The sequence below is a fragment of the Akebia trifoliata genome, chromosome 3, assembly GCF_017979445.1.
Source record: "Akebia trifoliata isolate Shusen 1 chromosome 3, ASM1797944v1, whole genome shotgun sequence".
In the NCBI taxonomy this organism is placed as follows: Eukaryota; Viridiplantae; Streptophyta; class Magnoliopsida; order Ranunculales; family Lardizabalaceae; genus Akebia; species Akebia trifoliata.
Genome location: NC_141377.1, coordinates 32048717 through 32065887, shown reverse-complemented (window position 1 = coordinate 32065887; position 17171 = coordinate 32048717). Strand labels below are relative to the sequence as shown.

The window sequence follows — 17171 nt, the reverse complement described above, 5'->3', positions numbered from 1 at the left end:
TCCTTTTGCGACGAAAGACAGTTTGATCCCGAAACGGATGAAATCCGAGATTGAAGTTTTGAAACCCCTGTATATAAATACGGTTGATTTTTGACGATACGGGGTGAAAAAGAAAATAAAATGGAAAGAGGTTGGGTGGGTTTTATAGAGAACGTGGCTGCGAACGTTTCTCCCTTCTGCGTCGGACGTCGATGGTGAACGATTCGCGACGAATTGGAGTTGGAAGATTGGGAGAAAATTTTTTTTAAAAAAAAACGTGGGTTGTTTTTAACAAAATGGAAAGATGAATAGTGAAAAAAAATTAAGAATTTATTTATATAAATTCTTGGGACGAAATCGATATTTTGCCTATTGTTTCGATCGACGATAACTTGACCATCCGGACTTCAAAATTGACAATTGAATACTCTATTTCGTCTAATTTTTCATTCCGAATCTAATGGTGTGGTCAATTTTCTACAAATTCTGTCTCTAACAAAAATTTACATTTTTTGCCTGAGGTGACCACTAAAATTGATGTCATTTTCTTTTTTGACGATAATTCAACCTTTTGGGCTCAAAAAATGACAAGTAAATAGTCCATGTTCAATATTTTTTCGTTATGAACCAAATGGTGTAATCGAATTTTAATAATTCTTACTTTAGCAAAAAATCACTATTTTAGCTTGGTCCGACTCTATAATCGAGGATTTTGTAACTTTTCTATTCGGACTCGCACTTGAGCGTGCTTACAGGCTAAAGTATATTTTTCGATCATTTTGAATCCAATGGTAAGATTAAATTTCAAATGATCAGAAACATTCTAAAATTTTACCCCTAAGTCTTACTTTCAAGATTTTTTCAAAATTTCACTATTTATTTTTTCTCGAGATACGAATTGAAAACTCGGGGTTTTACAAAAAGAGTTTAACCCTGAAAACAAATGGAAATGACATTTTTTTTTTATTTTCAATTTTTCAATTGTATGAGAGTAGGAATGAAATTTGTCTTAGGATTTTGGGAGGTTGATTGTGAAAATGACATGTAGAGGGTAGGTTAGATGTAGAATAGAGGGTAGAGTAGGATATGGTGGTAGAGTGATTTGATGAATGATTTAAGGAATGTGATGGGAGAATTTTATGAATTTGGGTATTGGGTAATGGTTTAGATTGGATAGGATTTATGATTGATTTATGTCCAATAGACTTAGGGTTGGGTTGGATTTGATTAGGTTAGGGTATGTGTAAGATTGGGTTGGCTTGAGAAATGAGGTAATGCGAGTTTAGGGGGTAAAGGTTTATGTTGGGAGATGATCCATTTTTAGCCTATGAGCCAAGCAAGAGGGCCTTAGGCTATTATTTGAAATAGAATAAGCATTTTTTGACGATTTGGGCCCTTAAGTTCGTTGACGTTGACAGATTTTTTGATAAAAATATGTCTTTTTCAACCCTTTTTGAGTGAGGCCGTTTAAATTGGGGTGTCTAAAAATCCCAACAACATCTTCCTCATGTTGTTGAAGTCATTCTTCAACTTGATCCTCATCCATATTCTCCCCTTCATCATAATTTCCTTCCTTATCATCATCCTCATTCTCATCTACATTTTCATCTTCCTCATCCTAAGTGATAAGAATCATAAGATCCAATAATAAAAATAAGAAAAAATATATAATATGATGTTAAAATATTTTATCGAAGCGCCAACACACAATACCAAAACTCCATACTATATTGACCAAACGTCATAAGTTAGACAAAGTAACGCTTCGATAATGTTATACCCAAGTGTTATATATCGTACAATGGTGCACTGTGATGTAAAAAATATAACTATAATAAAAAGATACAAAAAAAAATACATATATAGTGCAATTGTATAATAAGACTAAATATACCCATTGGACCAATGATTGAGACCTAGAAGGTCTTGCTTGGACCTTCTTCATTTCAGATAACTCTCTTTTAAAAAATATATTTTCCTTTCTCAACAAATTTATTTCATTAAAGATTTTATCAATCTTTTTTCCATACTTATTCATTCTCTTCACCAAAACATTATAAGAAATTCATTTTCTTCCTTCTCATCTTCTTCATCAATATCCTTCGGGGCCTCACTTTCGATTTTTGAAATTTGAAGACTTATTACTACCTACAAGTATGAAATTTGAAAATTCATCAATTTAATATAACTTAATTTAAAATTGATTTAATTTTTATTATGATTAATAAATCACATACCTTAGTACTTTTGAAAATTTTCACATAATCTACTGAATCCTTCTGAAACTTATGTGGTTGCCATTTTAGTATTCGTAGAAAGTTGATGTTTATAAGTTTCAGAGCTAGCTTCAGAACATGCTCAAATGCCTAAACCTACACAAAATATATGATAAAATAAATTAATAAAAATCACACAAAATGGATAAAAATGAGTTAATAAACCTGTAAGGCTATATTGCATCCGAAAATGTTATAAACATAGTTATTTATTTGTCTTATGGCATTTTCAATCAAAACCAAAAAATAATAGAAAACAATCGTTCCGCATGATAGTTGTTATCTTATGATCAGCAAGGTAAACATACTCCCAACCAATCAAATTACTTGTATTTGACAACAAAAAGTCAGTCAAAACATACAACATAGACAACTTAACAAACACTTCATCGGAGATATGGCCCTCAAGAGCATCTTTAATTTCCATCATCTTCGGTCACTTCTTGTCCTAAGGAATGTGTTTGAATACAGTCCTTCATAAAGGAGAAGACCCAATATCAAGGTTAAAAGAACTAAAAGATATTTCTTCAGGGTCTCCAAACTTAATCCCTACTATTAGGGTCATATTCATTTTAGTGATTAAAATCTCATGATTTCCAATTTTAAATTTGTCCGAAACACCATAAACTCTTACTAGACAATCCACTATATCTCCAACAAAAATAAGATTTTTAGGCATTCTAAAAAAAATGAGAAAATATGATTTCATTGAGCAAAGTCTTTTTTCTTCGTTCAGACGATTGTAAAATGTTGCAATCTTCTTCCCTTTGCACTTGCTACAAGCTTTTGAGTGTTTCTGTTTCCCTACAGCTAAAAAAAATGAAAGTCGATTATAACGAAATGCAATATCATTTTACCAAAGCGAGAAACTATCTTACCATAGTTCCAATACATTATAAAACGTTTTACGAAACAATGTTAGAGAACCTGTAAAAAAAAACGTACTAACTTTATATAAAAGCGTGGTAATTTTATATTTTACGACACAATGATAAAGAAACTACAGAAAAAACGTCTAGGTGTAAAATACATTTACAAAAGCATGATAACTTTATATAAGAGCTTTCTACGAATTGCTTTCATCTTCTTTTGTTGGTTTCCCTTCTTCATTTTTCTTTTGTCCGTTGATAGTCTTGTTGATTCAAATCCTCAAAAAATTTATTCAAATTCGATTCAAACCCTAAACGAGTTCGGGCTAAGATGAAAAGACGAAAAAATGGAGATTAATTCTAATTTTGGAATCGACATGAAAGAGTAATGAGTAATGCGCCTTAGTAAAACTAAGTAACTTCTATAACCCCCAAACGTGACAGCAAATATAATTGCGATTTAATAGAAAATTCAAAAAGATATCTTTACTATATTTATAATGGGAGGCGTTCGGAGGCATCGGTTTTATCAGTCGTTTTAACAAAAGAAGCTCGACCGTTGGATATACAGCGATTGGATGGTCGAGATTGCATTTGCGTTTAAGTTATAATTTATGAGTTTTTTACAGCGCCATCCCTAGGTTTTACAGTATTTAGTGCCACCTCCCTGGCACAATTAAAAAACAGCGCGCTGTTATTTGCGTTTAAGTTATAGATTTATAAGATTTTTACAACTCCATTCCTCTATTTTATAATATTTAGTGCCACCTCCCTGGCACAATTAAATAACAGAAGAACAGAGAGTTCTCCTTCACCTGTCTGTTTGTTGTGTTCTCGATTCTCTTAAGCTCTACTTTCCCTCTACCCATGATATGATGTTATTTCCTCTTTCAAACACACACAGAGAGAGAGAGAGAGAGAGAGGAGAGAGAGGAGAGAGAGAGAGAGAGAGAGAGAGAGAGAGAGAGAGAGAGAGAGAGAGTGCTAAAACAGTGGGTATCTGAAGACGATGCGAGAGATATAAATAGGGGAAAAAATTAGCCTCAAACGTGGCTTGAATCAATTCATCAAACGAACGGTTGAAACAGATGATACCTATAGCGTGCTTCATCGATGGAGTTGCAGCGAGAGCGAGAGAGAGAGCGACAGCAGTCGTTCGTGCTCGAGGGTTTCAACGAGAGAGAGAGAGAGAGAGGGTGAGTGAGGTTCGAGGGTTTCAGCGGAGAGAGAGAGAGAGATAGAGAGATAGAGGGTTTCAGCGGAGCGAGCGAGCGAGCGAGAGAGAGAGGCGTTCGAGGGTTTAGAGAGAGCAGACGAGAGAGAACAGAGAGAACAGACGAGAGAGACTGTCGTTGTAATTCACTCGGGGAGGTGGCACTAATAATCAGAAACAATAGGGATGGCGCTGTAAAAAACCATAAATTATAACTTAAACGCACCATGCAATCTCGTCCGTCCGATTCAAAAATATCCAACGCTCGGGTTTCTTTTGTTAAAACGACTGATAAAACGGAGGCATCCGAACGCCTCCCATTTATAATACCCATATTAATCCCTTGACCATGGTCAATAATGATGATTATTGGGCTTAGGCCCATAGCTCCGCTGGTTTGACACATTGCAAAACAACTTTGAGTCATGGGTTCAAGTCCAGCTTACTCATCAAAAATAAGGATGATTATCATATGTTGACGCAAATCTAAGGGAGCTATTAAGAAAATGATTAAAATTTAATTCAAAATTGATTTGTGTGTTTGGGAATTTGAATACACGTATCAAATATGATGTACAGTTTAATGATTTGAAAACTCATCAAGACAAAGTCCCTACATACAAATGAATAATGTGATATAATGCACCTCTACGCCTCTTTACAAAATGTTTACGCTATGGTATAAATGAAATAAATCTCTACAAATAGGTGTCTTCTCTATTTCTAAAAAAAATAATATTGCACTTTCTTTTTTGGCTTCATTTACATATTCTTCTTCTTCATCTGATCTCAATTCGAATCTCAGAAATGTGTTCCTTTTTGTTATATGCAATCTATATAAAACGAGAAAAACAATGGTGAGAATTTATTATTTATAATAAGAAAAGTGTAATCATTACACCTACAACGGAAGGGGGTAGTAGGTTTAACGTTAGAGTGGTTAAATGGTACTTTCGGTATAGAATTACTTTTTTGCCGATGTAGCAACTTTGAAGGGTAAACTATCAATTCTAAAGATCAAGCCCAAACACCTAACTTGTGAAAGTTAGGAACCCGAATCACTAAAAGACCCCTCTTTTTTGCTAGATTTTTGAGTTTAAAATTTTACATGAGCTCAATCATAATTGTAATAACTACTGAAATTGCTTGAATGAGTGGTATAATGTTATGTCATTTTGAGATAAAAATTGAACTAAACTTTTGTAATGTTTGAATGGTGTGTTTTAATCTTTAATTGGGGTGTGATGAGTAATTTAATAAATGCCAATAACAACTCTTTTAATCAACCATAACATCCCTAAAATCACGTTGATTAGTTTATTCTTTGAAGGGGGAGTAAAAGTGCTTCCACAACAAAATTTGGATTTCAAAAATGCCCCCCATCTTAGCATCTAAACTTGATGTATGGGGATTATTTTGGTCCAAAACCTAGAAAATTGTAACTGCACGTCCCTGAATCATGTGGGTTAATTTCAAAATTACAAAAATATTCATATAAGACTGATTAAAATGTATTACTAGGATTTAAGTATTTATGTAAGGTTAAAATTTTATATTAATTTAAATAATTATTCTAAACATTTTGGTTTTAAAACATTTTTAGTACCCATCGATGTATTTATTCAACAATTCGTTTAAAAATTTGATCATAGAGTAACAGCAAAAATACAAGACAAAAATGGTTTTATTCAAGTTCAACACTTTAAATATTTATTTTTAAATTATAATTTAAAATCAAACTCTTAATGACAATCATCCACATATTTAGAACTCCTTAGGGCTTAAAATGGGTCAGACACGGTCCGGATATGAGTACGACCATATTCATATCCATATCCGATTTTTTTATTCAAATTCATATCCGGATCCAGATCCAGATCTGAACCATTTTACTTTTATCAAATCCATATTCGGATCAAATCGAATTAATTAATTCGGGTCGGACAATGTCAAACCATTTAAGGTGATTTTAAATAAAATTGTTAAAATGTGATCAAATAGTGACTTGAACTTAAGACCTCTCCGTTTTCATAAAAAAGTGATGGAAAATAACTTGAAAAACATAAAAATATAACCTACAAAATAATAAATCATTCAAATGTTGACAGATATAGGAATGAATTTGTATTCGAACCGGATCCGACTCGAATCACATCAACCCATATTTTAATTCGGATATACTTGATGAGACCAAACCCGCTAAATTCAGATTCAGTACAGATTTCGAGTAAAATCTGTCCCATTTTAAACGCAACTCCTAGATATTCTTCCTAAGTGGGCCGATATCTTCTTTTGTAGCCCGTCATGTGGCCCTTACATTGTGGACTGCCTTCTTTCAAGTCATTCCTCTCCTTGTGGATTTAATGTGGGCCCAAGGTCAAATGACTTGATGAGAAGGCTGTAATTGATGGATTAACGGCTCCATTTGCATCAGTAATGTTTTGTTAAAAAATGTTTGTTCATACCATAGTTGCCTTGGAAATAAGGAATAAGTCTATCATACTTCCCAGATGATGAAATGGTCTACTCGACTTTGCAATGTTTAATGTTTTCTCCATACTTCAAATTTTCACATTGAAGGAATGTCTCTCAAGGATGTCCCCATAAGTCTCATAACGAAACAATCTTGGTTTTTTCCTAACGAAATAATGATCGAGACGAGATTTTAAACCATCGCTGTCATATCTCCAAAAGGAGGACCACATTCATCAATTTAACATTTTTTTTTTTTTACCATTTGCTTGGTCAAAAAAAAAAAAAAATTGTAGTGAAGTGCACAAAGGGAAGATAACATTCACCAATTTCTATGTAGAATGACTTGCTCATACAACAACTTTTCAAAGCCCTATTGGTTTCTTTGTGTTGCCTATTCGGAAAAACATGTACAATGCTCGACACTTACGGTGATTCAATTGTTGGAAATCAAGTTTCTTTCTTTTGGTAGGAAGTCAAGTAGTTGAGGTTCCTGTCAAAAGAGATTGCCTTGAGAGGAAGGGAAGTTCCACTACTTTCCCCACAATGCCACCAACATCGACTTCGTCTCCGAGTGAAGCCGCTTGTCTCTTGATATACCCTAGGCCAAAATGTCCCAACTCTTTTCTTCCAGTTGCATAGCTTGTGAGCTTCCCAACCTGTTTGGAATCTCAATTCATGTTCAATAATGGGTGATTTTGAGTTACACTCCAGGTTTTGGTGAAAATTAGACAAATCCTGGTTTTCAAACTGAATATTTCCCATTTTGATCTTCCATGAGAGACGGACTAAAAATGACTGAAACGTCCTCATCTTCAACCTCTTGACAAAACCCCTTGGTTTCCCCAAAAAGCCATCATCTTCAACCACTTCAACTTCTAGGGTAAAACATTTTACCCTCATCATTGAGACCTCAAGCTTCTATTTCTACCTTCAAACCTTGAGAATAAGATGGGGTTTTTTGGGGAAGGTTGAAGACGATGGATTTTAGGGAAGAAAAATCAAGGGTTCTTGGCAAGAGTTTAAAAAATTCACCTAGAGTGACGAGGTTGAAGACAACAGGTTTTGGGAGGGGGAGAGGGGAGGGGAGAATCAAGGGGTTTTAGCAAGAAGGTTAAAAAAAGAGACCATTTAAGTCTCTTTTGTTAGTCACTCAGGGAAGACTTCGGTTTGAAAACCCGGGAGGGCTTCCCTAAACCAAAGCCCTCATGGTACCTCTAGATTACCATTAATGTTTCTAACTACGGAACTTTTGAGAACAAATATAACAAAATCATTGGTACCTTTTTCCCATCTACCGTGATGGGGCTACCAGGTTCTGCTGGGCCTGATAGGTGAACTCCCCACAATTTCTGCTTGACACCATCATATGTGATTAACCGAGATATGGTCTCTTGCCCTTTATAACAACCTAGCAATAGTTCTCAAGTTAGTGGGATCCAATGAACAAACCAAATTTTCATTATTCACATCATCACTGGGTTGCTTTCATGGAAGCAACTTCAGCACTTAAACCGAAAGGTCAGAAGTTCAAGTGATGATACCAAAGACACCAACAAATCTCATTATTCACATTAGATTCGTGGTAAGGGATGAGGAACCTTTGTTAAGAGAAACTGCATTCAAGAGCCTGGCCTCGAGGACATTGAATTCATTTGTAAGCTCCTTGCCCGGAGCGGGCCTACCTGTACAAGTTAATTGTGTCGCACAACCATATTTAAGAAATCTCGGAACATGGAGGAATATAGTAAGTAGCTGTTAAAATAAATAACAATTGGAGGACTATGTTTCAACAAGAGTCAACATGGATGGAATTTAAGGATCCATTATTTTTTTCAGTCTCAACAAATTTGATCTAATTAAGTAATTACAAAGGGTGAACTTCAAGTGTAGCCACCTTAGCTTGCAAAAAAACAAAGAAAATTTACAAAATGTACAAAGCGAGCCCCTTCAGGTTGTGCCAACTATAAACGTAGTCAATAAAGTTTGCTTTAGTCCTAAAGATGACTTTCTTGAACCATTACTTTTCCACATATATGTGCTTTTTTTCCTTCTTTTGCAAATACACCATTTTAAAGGAAATACTAATATTTTCCAAAGAATCTTTTCTTCTCTTAAAGCCTCTATTATTCAACTTTGAAAAATATCTATTAAGCTTCTTGTTTGAATTCAATGGACACTAACTAGATCGAAATAATTGCTCCAAACAGCACTCATAGAATCAGTGTAGTAGGTAATTTACAAAAAAAGGACATGTTTGGTACATCTCAGTGTTCAGCCTTACCACATAGCTTTTCACTTTTTGATTCTGCTATTATTGATACTTCCTTACCGACTTTCATTTGGAGAGGTGTACATTCCTTTATCTTCTCTTAACATCAGAAGCTGTTCTTCATTGTTTCCCATCCATTCAGTGTTGCCCGACTCTTTTGAAGATACGCAATCAAGTTGTAATTTGTGCTGTAGAATGGGTGGCAAGGGAACTGGGTTGAATATAGGGGTAATTCCTTCTTTCATAATTTTGTTATGCACTGAAACAGATGAAAGTACGCTTCAGAGCAATCCTAGAGTCCAGGATTAGCCCAAGTTAGAAGGAATGTCCAAGTTGAAGGTTCAAAAGGAGCAAAAGAACCATGGATTGAAATACTGGGGAGGAATGGGTACATGTGTGAATTAACATAAGACATAGATCTAGACAGAAATGAATAGGTAAACAATGCTCCTCTGAATTCCTAAAAAATTTTACTCCAAGAGAAAATTAACGCCATTATTGTGAAAAATGACCTTGTTCAAAGAGTGCTCTTTAGCTTCAAAGACCTTACTTATATGCTCCATCTTGATTCCCCAACATATGACAGATGGGGCTTTTGATAGGGCTTGCTTTTAGGTGTCAGCTTTGAAAGAGGACAAAGACAGAAGATGGGTGAAATGGATGGATAAGGTCCCTCTACATGTTAGACCCCATCTCCCTTTCATAGACCTAAGGAAAGGGTCCTTGTCATCAGGTGGCACCATCAGACTGCTGCTTGTCCATTCTCTATGGTAGTATGAAGTATCCTGGAGATCCCGTTATTGGCAGCGGCCAGCCTTCTTTCGTCCCAACTGTGAAGTGCCAATTGGTGCTCGTGTTCCCTATTTAGTAATACACGCTGGTAGTGACTGACATCACAATCTGTCTCATCGTGCAGATGATCTCTCGTCCCCAACGCCATCAGAAAAGAGGGGAGGGGGGGACTTCCAAGTGGCATCGTGTCAGTGGTCACGATTTTCCTACACGGCACAACACAACACCTAAGAAGTTCATGGAACCACGTCAACAGGTCTCCCTACATGTGATGTGGCACTTTGAGTATCATCTACATCAGTTCCCTTGCATAACCAAAACACGCCTGTTGGATCATGCATGCCCTAGGGCTCACTCCATCTGAATGCACCATCCCTACAAATCCATGGCGGCATCCTGGGTGAAGTTCCCTTCACCCTTTCTGATGTGACATGACACCAAAAATGATCATCGCCTGTGTAATTAACTCATGTCCACTAAAGGCAACTGCTGTCATTCGTACTTCACTTACGACCCCTCGTTTCTCGTGCCCCAACTGTTGATTCATCGGTAGTTACCAATATTGTTGCATGAGTCATGATGAAAAGGTGGCGATTGCTTCGTTTTCGTCACCTGACCTTGTATTAATGACGGTTGTCATTACTACCATCAGGTTCATGATGTGTTTGGGTTTTGTGCTCAACTTCGGATCGATAACAACCGTCATTACTGTTTTCAGGTTCATGTACTAGGGTTGGAATAAGTAATGGATGAAGGCAAATCACCCCATTTTGACATTTTGTGAGACTGGCACTCTTTGAGCCCCCTTATCTTTTATTGAGGGAGAACCGATCCATAATTCAATAGACATCGATGATGGGTCAAGGTAAATCTCTGAGGGTAATGAAGGCTCACCATCAGAAACAAATGGCTCAAAAACCATCAACCTCCAAGAGGGTGTCAACAAAGACTAAAATAATTGTTCCATGCTCCAATGGCCATTTCTTGACAAAAACAACAAACCTCCATTTTCCGATGCGTCCCAAAGAACATGAATGGACACTCTTGTGGCCTGAAGGAGATGGCGAGGAAACAATTGACCAAGACTGCATTGTCGGATTTTGCATGGCTCTTGGTGACATTTCTTCTTCTCAATTAAAATTAGATAACCACACCTCGCTATTAGATTCATGGGAAGAATAGGTAACAAAGACCATGAAGGAAGCCTCGTTTGTTAAGAAGTTAAAGGCAGCAGGGATCTATGATGCCGACTAAATCTTCACTCATCTAAAAGTGGAGGAGATTTCAAGCCTCATTGGCTTAATGATCAGGTGGTGAAGCCAAACCCAAACTTTTTTTTTGTAGCACCCCTAGCCCCACACATGTAAGATATTGTTTGCTTTGGGCCAAAGCCCGCATGGCTTTAAAACACATCCTACATGATAAGGTCAAGTTTGCCCTTATAGATCAGGCTCTAAATGTCTATCCCGTCATTGTGGGACTAAACTTACTACTCCCCTTGCCATATCATCCAGTGCACAGAACGGCTCCACTTCGACCCCTCGGTCTGAAAACCCTTTCCCTGTCTAGGTAGACGCACCGACAAGATCGGGACATTCACCCCACCCAAAAGGATGAGTCATCCTCAGCTCTAATACCCATGACCCACACATGTAAGATATTGTTCACTTTGGGCCGAAGCCCGCACAACTTTAAAACGCGTCCTACATGGCAGGGTTAAGTTTCCCTAATAGCCTAGGCTCCAACCATCTACCTCGTCAATGTGGTGCTGAGTTGACAACTCCCACTACCATTCTATCCAGCGCACAAAACAGGTTCACTTCGATCACTCGGTTTCAGGAACCTTTTCCCTATCTTGGGTAAGCGCACCAACAGCCAGGGCCTCCCTCTAAAAAGGAAGAGGTCTTGAGTTCAAGCCCCCCTCATTGGCCACCCATCAGGATTTATTTGGTCTTGCATGGTATGTGTGGTTGGTAGGGATTTGGGCGAGATAGGGTTCTTTACGAGACTAGTTGCCACGCCTAGTCATACCTATGGACCTGAACACCTTATTAGAGAAATAGTTATGTTGTAATCTTTTAAGATACATATAGAACCACCGAATCATCTTTAGGATAAGATTATGTGGTTAGGGAGGTTAGTAAGCTATGTAACTATTCTCTATTTATTACAAATCTAGAGGAGATCAATGTATCCTATTAACTTAATTTTCGAACAACATTATTTTCTTCTAGTCTTGAGATGGAAGTCTTTTCATGGTATCAAAGCCATGGCCAGCTCCGATCTTGCGATTAGGCCAGCCATGATCCTGTTTTCTTTGCCTAATTCTCATGTACTCCATTCTAACCCATTTCTACTTGAACTCTAATGTAATCCTAACATTTTAGATGTCACTCCTTTTTGTTCATGCAGTTTCCAGCCTATGATGTCTTATTGGTATTTCATCAAAGCAAGTCATGCCCATCGCTTCTACAACAAATATATTACTCCATATTCCCAATTATACTTTGTTCTACCACAAACCAACCTCCAACACTCTCTTTTGTCTTGATCATCACATATAAAAAAAACGATAAGAATGAGGGCATAAAGAGAAGAACCACATCCCAATTCATCACCTTCTAACAGTCTGCTTGCATGCCATTATCAGGATTGAAAATCCCGCCACAATCGTTGATGATTACGCAATTACAGCCATGCTCTTTCTACACTCAGATTGGACAGATTAAATCTTTTTCAAGATGGCAATCTCTTGTTATTTTCTCCAAGCTTACCTTCAACGATTTTATAGCGCTTTGGGAGATAACCTCTTATCCTTAATCTCTCTTTGTTCGGTTGTTTGGTTGAAGACAACCTCATCAAGGTTGTAAACACGTCTTCTAGCCCCCACATAACTTTCCAATATTCAACTCCAATATTAGCCTAACCCAGCCAAGCCTTTTGTTAGATGTCTTTTGGCCCAACCCCCCTTCCGATCAAATTTATAGCCCATCCAAGTCAATTTAAGGTCCAACAAGGTGTGATTTTGTGAGTACCATGTTTGATCTATTTTTAACGACCAAGCACCTTCATTTGACCCAATTTAAGTTATGATTGTTAAGCTTGCAGTCTCCTGATTGATGAGTCTGATTCCCATTTTGTTCCAACCTTCATTTGTTATGTAAAAAAAAAAAAACTTTACCTATAGGTTTATACCCAAAGCATCATTTGGCCCAAAAGAGGCTCTATTTGGCTCAAGCCTAACTGATTGGTTGAGTGCGATTTGCTCTATCCCTCTATTTTGAGCCTCTGAATCTTCTAGGGTTTCAAGCTCACCTTGGCCCAATCTCATGTAAAGGTCCTTACAGGCCTTCGCCAATGAATTTGTGAAGCTTAATAGGAAAAAATCATACCCTGCAAGGTACGACGCGTTTTAAAACCGCCTTGTTTTAGCAAATGCGTTCCTAGTTGGATTAGAAGTTATTTTGAATAAATTAGAATGATATTTGGATAGTCAAGTGAATGTTGATTTTTTCATGAGAATCATGGACATATCGCCATTATTTTAAAATTTCGACCCATGAATTTTTGTAAAGGGGTCTAAAACCTATTGTGGGTTGGATAGTGTTCGAACATATGAACCTAAATTGATATGGTTTGTGAAAATCAGACGTATCGTTTAAAAGTTACGAATTTGTTTTTTTAAGCTTACAAAAAAAATATATCAATTTTGCAGAAATTTACAATTGACCTGATTTGAAACCCAATTTTCGCCCACTTATAGAATCAAGATTTCTATAAAACATGAAAGTTTAAGATTTATAAGTGACATTTTCAATTGTGTGTGCTGGCCGCAACAACCTCATCTTTAAAATGTGACAGTTTTGTCCTCAACATGACAGCACACATTGGTCCAATAAATCTTTAAATTAATTCAATAATTTCTTCTAAAGTGCATTTATTTTATACTTTATTTGAAAAACTGGTTAAATCATGATTTTAACGATATATGACGTGTACCAATCTGAGTTGTTTTGATGAACCAATAAAATTATTTTCTGCCAACTGCCGAAATTCAATTATGAAACACTTTTGTGTAAAGGACCTTCCAATGCTTATCTTATGATTTTGTTTTCCTTAGAAATCCTATTATAAGTTTTAAAAGTTCAAATTTGGCACATTTTAATTAAAGTTACGTGTTGGGGTATGACATTTTTGTTTGCATGAGGCGAGCTGACTATCACCCTTCAAGACATGTTCATCTTATTGGGCCTCCTTATGATAGGAGAATTGGGGAGGGTGGATCTACTACTAGATCCATGTGAGCAAACAATCAAGCCATCTTTGAACGCAGCACAATCTCCTCCAAACTGAATCTAGGTCCTTCAGTAGACCCTTGCACCCAATCTGTTAGATCAAAGAAGGCAAATTTCGCTGAGTGGGTTTGCAACTTCTGGGGTCAGGAGATGAATATGAAATTTTAGGAAAGGGAAGGGTCGAAAGGGCGTCTTACAACCTTAAGGCCATGATCGCCTACTGGCTCTCATGTCACATGATTGAGTGTGAGCCCCATGAGAAGGTCCAACCCTTCTTGTTCCTGTTGGCTATTAAATTGATGCAAGGCTATCACTTTCCCCATGTGTTATATTCCTAGGTAATTTGTAAAGATATCTAGAAACAATGGCACATGTTGTCCATGCTCTCATCAACACAATCCAAGGTTGGACCACTGGTCAAAAGAGCATTGACAAGTTCATTGATCCATATGTGGATTTGGGAGCACTTCAATTCTTGCGCACCCCATCCCATTGTTTTTAACTCAGTGATTGAAATTTATTGCGGGATGGTATAGAAGCGACACTTGACACGCCCTTCGACATGATGTATGCCTAGATATGTTGCGTGGTGAAGGCGTCAACAAACTTGATCAAGGTAATGGCGAGATCAATGTAGGAGACATGTCATCTCTAATGAGCACACTTTTGGATTTGTAGTGAGTTTTCTCTAGGGGAGCCCAAACGTTCAATCTCGATCAATGAACTTTCCAATACTCTTCTGACCAGAGCGTTTCGAACGATCATGGACAAAGTCTCGCTCCACAGAGGCTTTGGATTTCTTTGTGATGGATGGGAGTATGACGTGTTCACCAAGGGATTTCACCTTCCTGATGTCAGGAAAATGGTTTTGTTATGTGTATCTGAACGCCCAAGTATTTTGGTAGACAACTTTTTTTTATAATCATCACCACCTTTGAACAACATCTTCACCTATTTGGATTCCCCCTCTTTGACATATGATCCAATGGCTAACCAAGTCACGCCAAGAAGGCAAGAACCCTCACTTAAAGAAAATCCTGCCATGGCAGATGAATGAAGGGCGGGGAGAAGGTCTTAATGATGAAGACAATGATGGGGGGAACGACCACTAGGATAGAAATTGTTGGAAAACAAGTCACCCCAACAGCTACGCCTACCTCCCAGGACTACAGTATCCTCGAAACATCCTCAAGGGACTCTGATGAAGAGGAAGGGAACACCGCCTTCAAGCCCCACCGACCATATAGAAAAGGAGAAGGCAAGCCTTGTCTCATACTCTAGAGATGTCAAAACCGGCTAGACCTGCCTATCCAACTCCAGTATGTAAGTTCCATATTTTGTCAATCCCGAGACACATGTTGAGTGTCGGATCGATTTACCATTGAAGACATATGAAGACTCCGTTAAAGCTGCTCAACCGTACATACCTCGACAAAAAGCTTCCATGTGTGTGCACAAAGCCTAAGAGGTAATGAGACTACCTAATACCATTTTCCAACACTTAGATGATTGATAGGTCGACCCGTTGTAACTAGGAAAACTCTTTCCTCGACCCGTTTGCTCATCGGACCTTTTGGGAATCGAATATGGACATAGAGGGGACATTAAAGATTTGACCACCCTAAAACCATTTTCTGTCCTTGGTGTTTTATAGGTGTTATTATATAGGTAAAATCTAACACACCTTCGAACCGTTTCGACATCGGACTTCCCGAAAGCTCGTTTTGACCAAAAATGATAAAAAGGGTATTTTGGTCATTTTACCCATTTTTATCATGACCCACCCCTTGGTGGCAGTTTGGGGATATTCTAAATAGTAATATCTATCAGCTCCCCGAACAGCATACAAAACGGAGTTACCGTTTGAAAGTTATGGTCAAAACACTCTGTGGGGGCATTTTGGTAATTTACTGATGTGCCTCACTTGTGGCTGACGGTGCCACCGACAGTCCTGACGGTGCCACCGACAGCAAGCACTCAAACGGTCATATTTATGACCGTTGAGCCACGAATTTGCTCTCTTCTCATATATAACAACTCCAACTCATTCATTTGGGTTGGTTGAAGCTTGAGAGAAGTAAATCCTCCATTTCTACATACTTTTAACCCTCTTTCTAGCCATGGAAGGGCTCAAACTTCATTGAAAATCCTTTTGACCCTTAGCCCTTCCTTTGGATCAATCCTAGAGAAGATTGCCTCTCCTCTCTCCACATTTTGAGAGTCTTCTCTACTTTCATGAGAGTCTAACTTAGGTGAACCCTTCAACATTCCTAGACTTCTCATTTGATCCCTCTCCGCCCATCAAACGTCACCTTGCACACACATTGGTACATTCATGGAGTAAGGAGCAAAAAGGAGATGATGGTAGGAGTAATTACAAGTAGCCGACGAACTCGAAAGCTTGATTGGAAGATCCAACCGTCGAGACGTACTTGTAAGCTCAAGGACTCCAAGAACTCAAGATCTCCATTGACAAATCTTATGAAGTTGAGTGAGTCTTTGACTTTGTTTTTAATTTTAAAAATATATGTATGTGGTTACTTGGTTCAGCCCTCAAAAACCAAGCTCTTGATTAGAATCGAGGATTCTTGACAAGAGTAGAGGTTTGTGAGTTTCCGAGGAACAAAACTCACAATTTCGAGAGAATGCGTTCTCTCGATCTTAAGGTTTTAGAATTTAGCCTATGTATAAAAATTCTATGTAAAAGGTTTGAGGTGAACCATAAACCCCTTTGATAGTGAACACCAAGTTCCTAGGTAGGAACCTTGGGAGTGGATGTAGGCAAGTTGCCGAACCACTATAAAACGCTTGTCTCGTGTTTGTGAAAATGCTTCTATTAGTTTATACTTAGATGAATGTATGCTATGAATGAATACTATGCTAAGTATGTCATACGATGAATGTTTATATTCTAAGAAAATTTCAATTGCATTACAAACTAGAGACTTGCCATAAGAATGGATGTAAGCACATTGTCGATCCATTAGATGACGTATGTTTTGT

General features: G+C 37.5%; 1 protein-coding gene across 1 annotated transcript in view; it reads right to left on the bottom strand.

The window, feature by feature from the left end:
• Nucleotides 1-7045: 7045 nt before the first annotated feature.
• Nucleotides 7046-17171, bottom strand: part of LOC147406402 (Glycine cleavage T-protein family) — a 45285-nt gene continuing 35159 nt past the window's right edge. The window contains exons 10-12 of the mRNA XM_086434409.1: nucleotides 8411-8494; nucleotides 8093-8220; nucleotides 7046-7468 (exon numbers count right to left, since the gene is read on the bottom strand). Coding sequence (XP_086290535.1) covers nucleotides 7286-7468; nucleotides 8093-8220; nucleotides 8411-8494 — 395 coding nt within the window. The 3' untranslated portion in view covers nucleotides 7046-7285. The remainder of the gene's footprint in view (nucleotides 7469-8092; nucleotides 8221-8410; nucleotides 8495-17171) is intronic.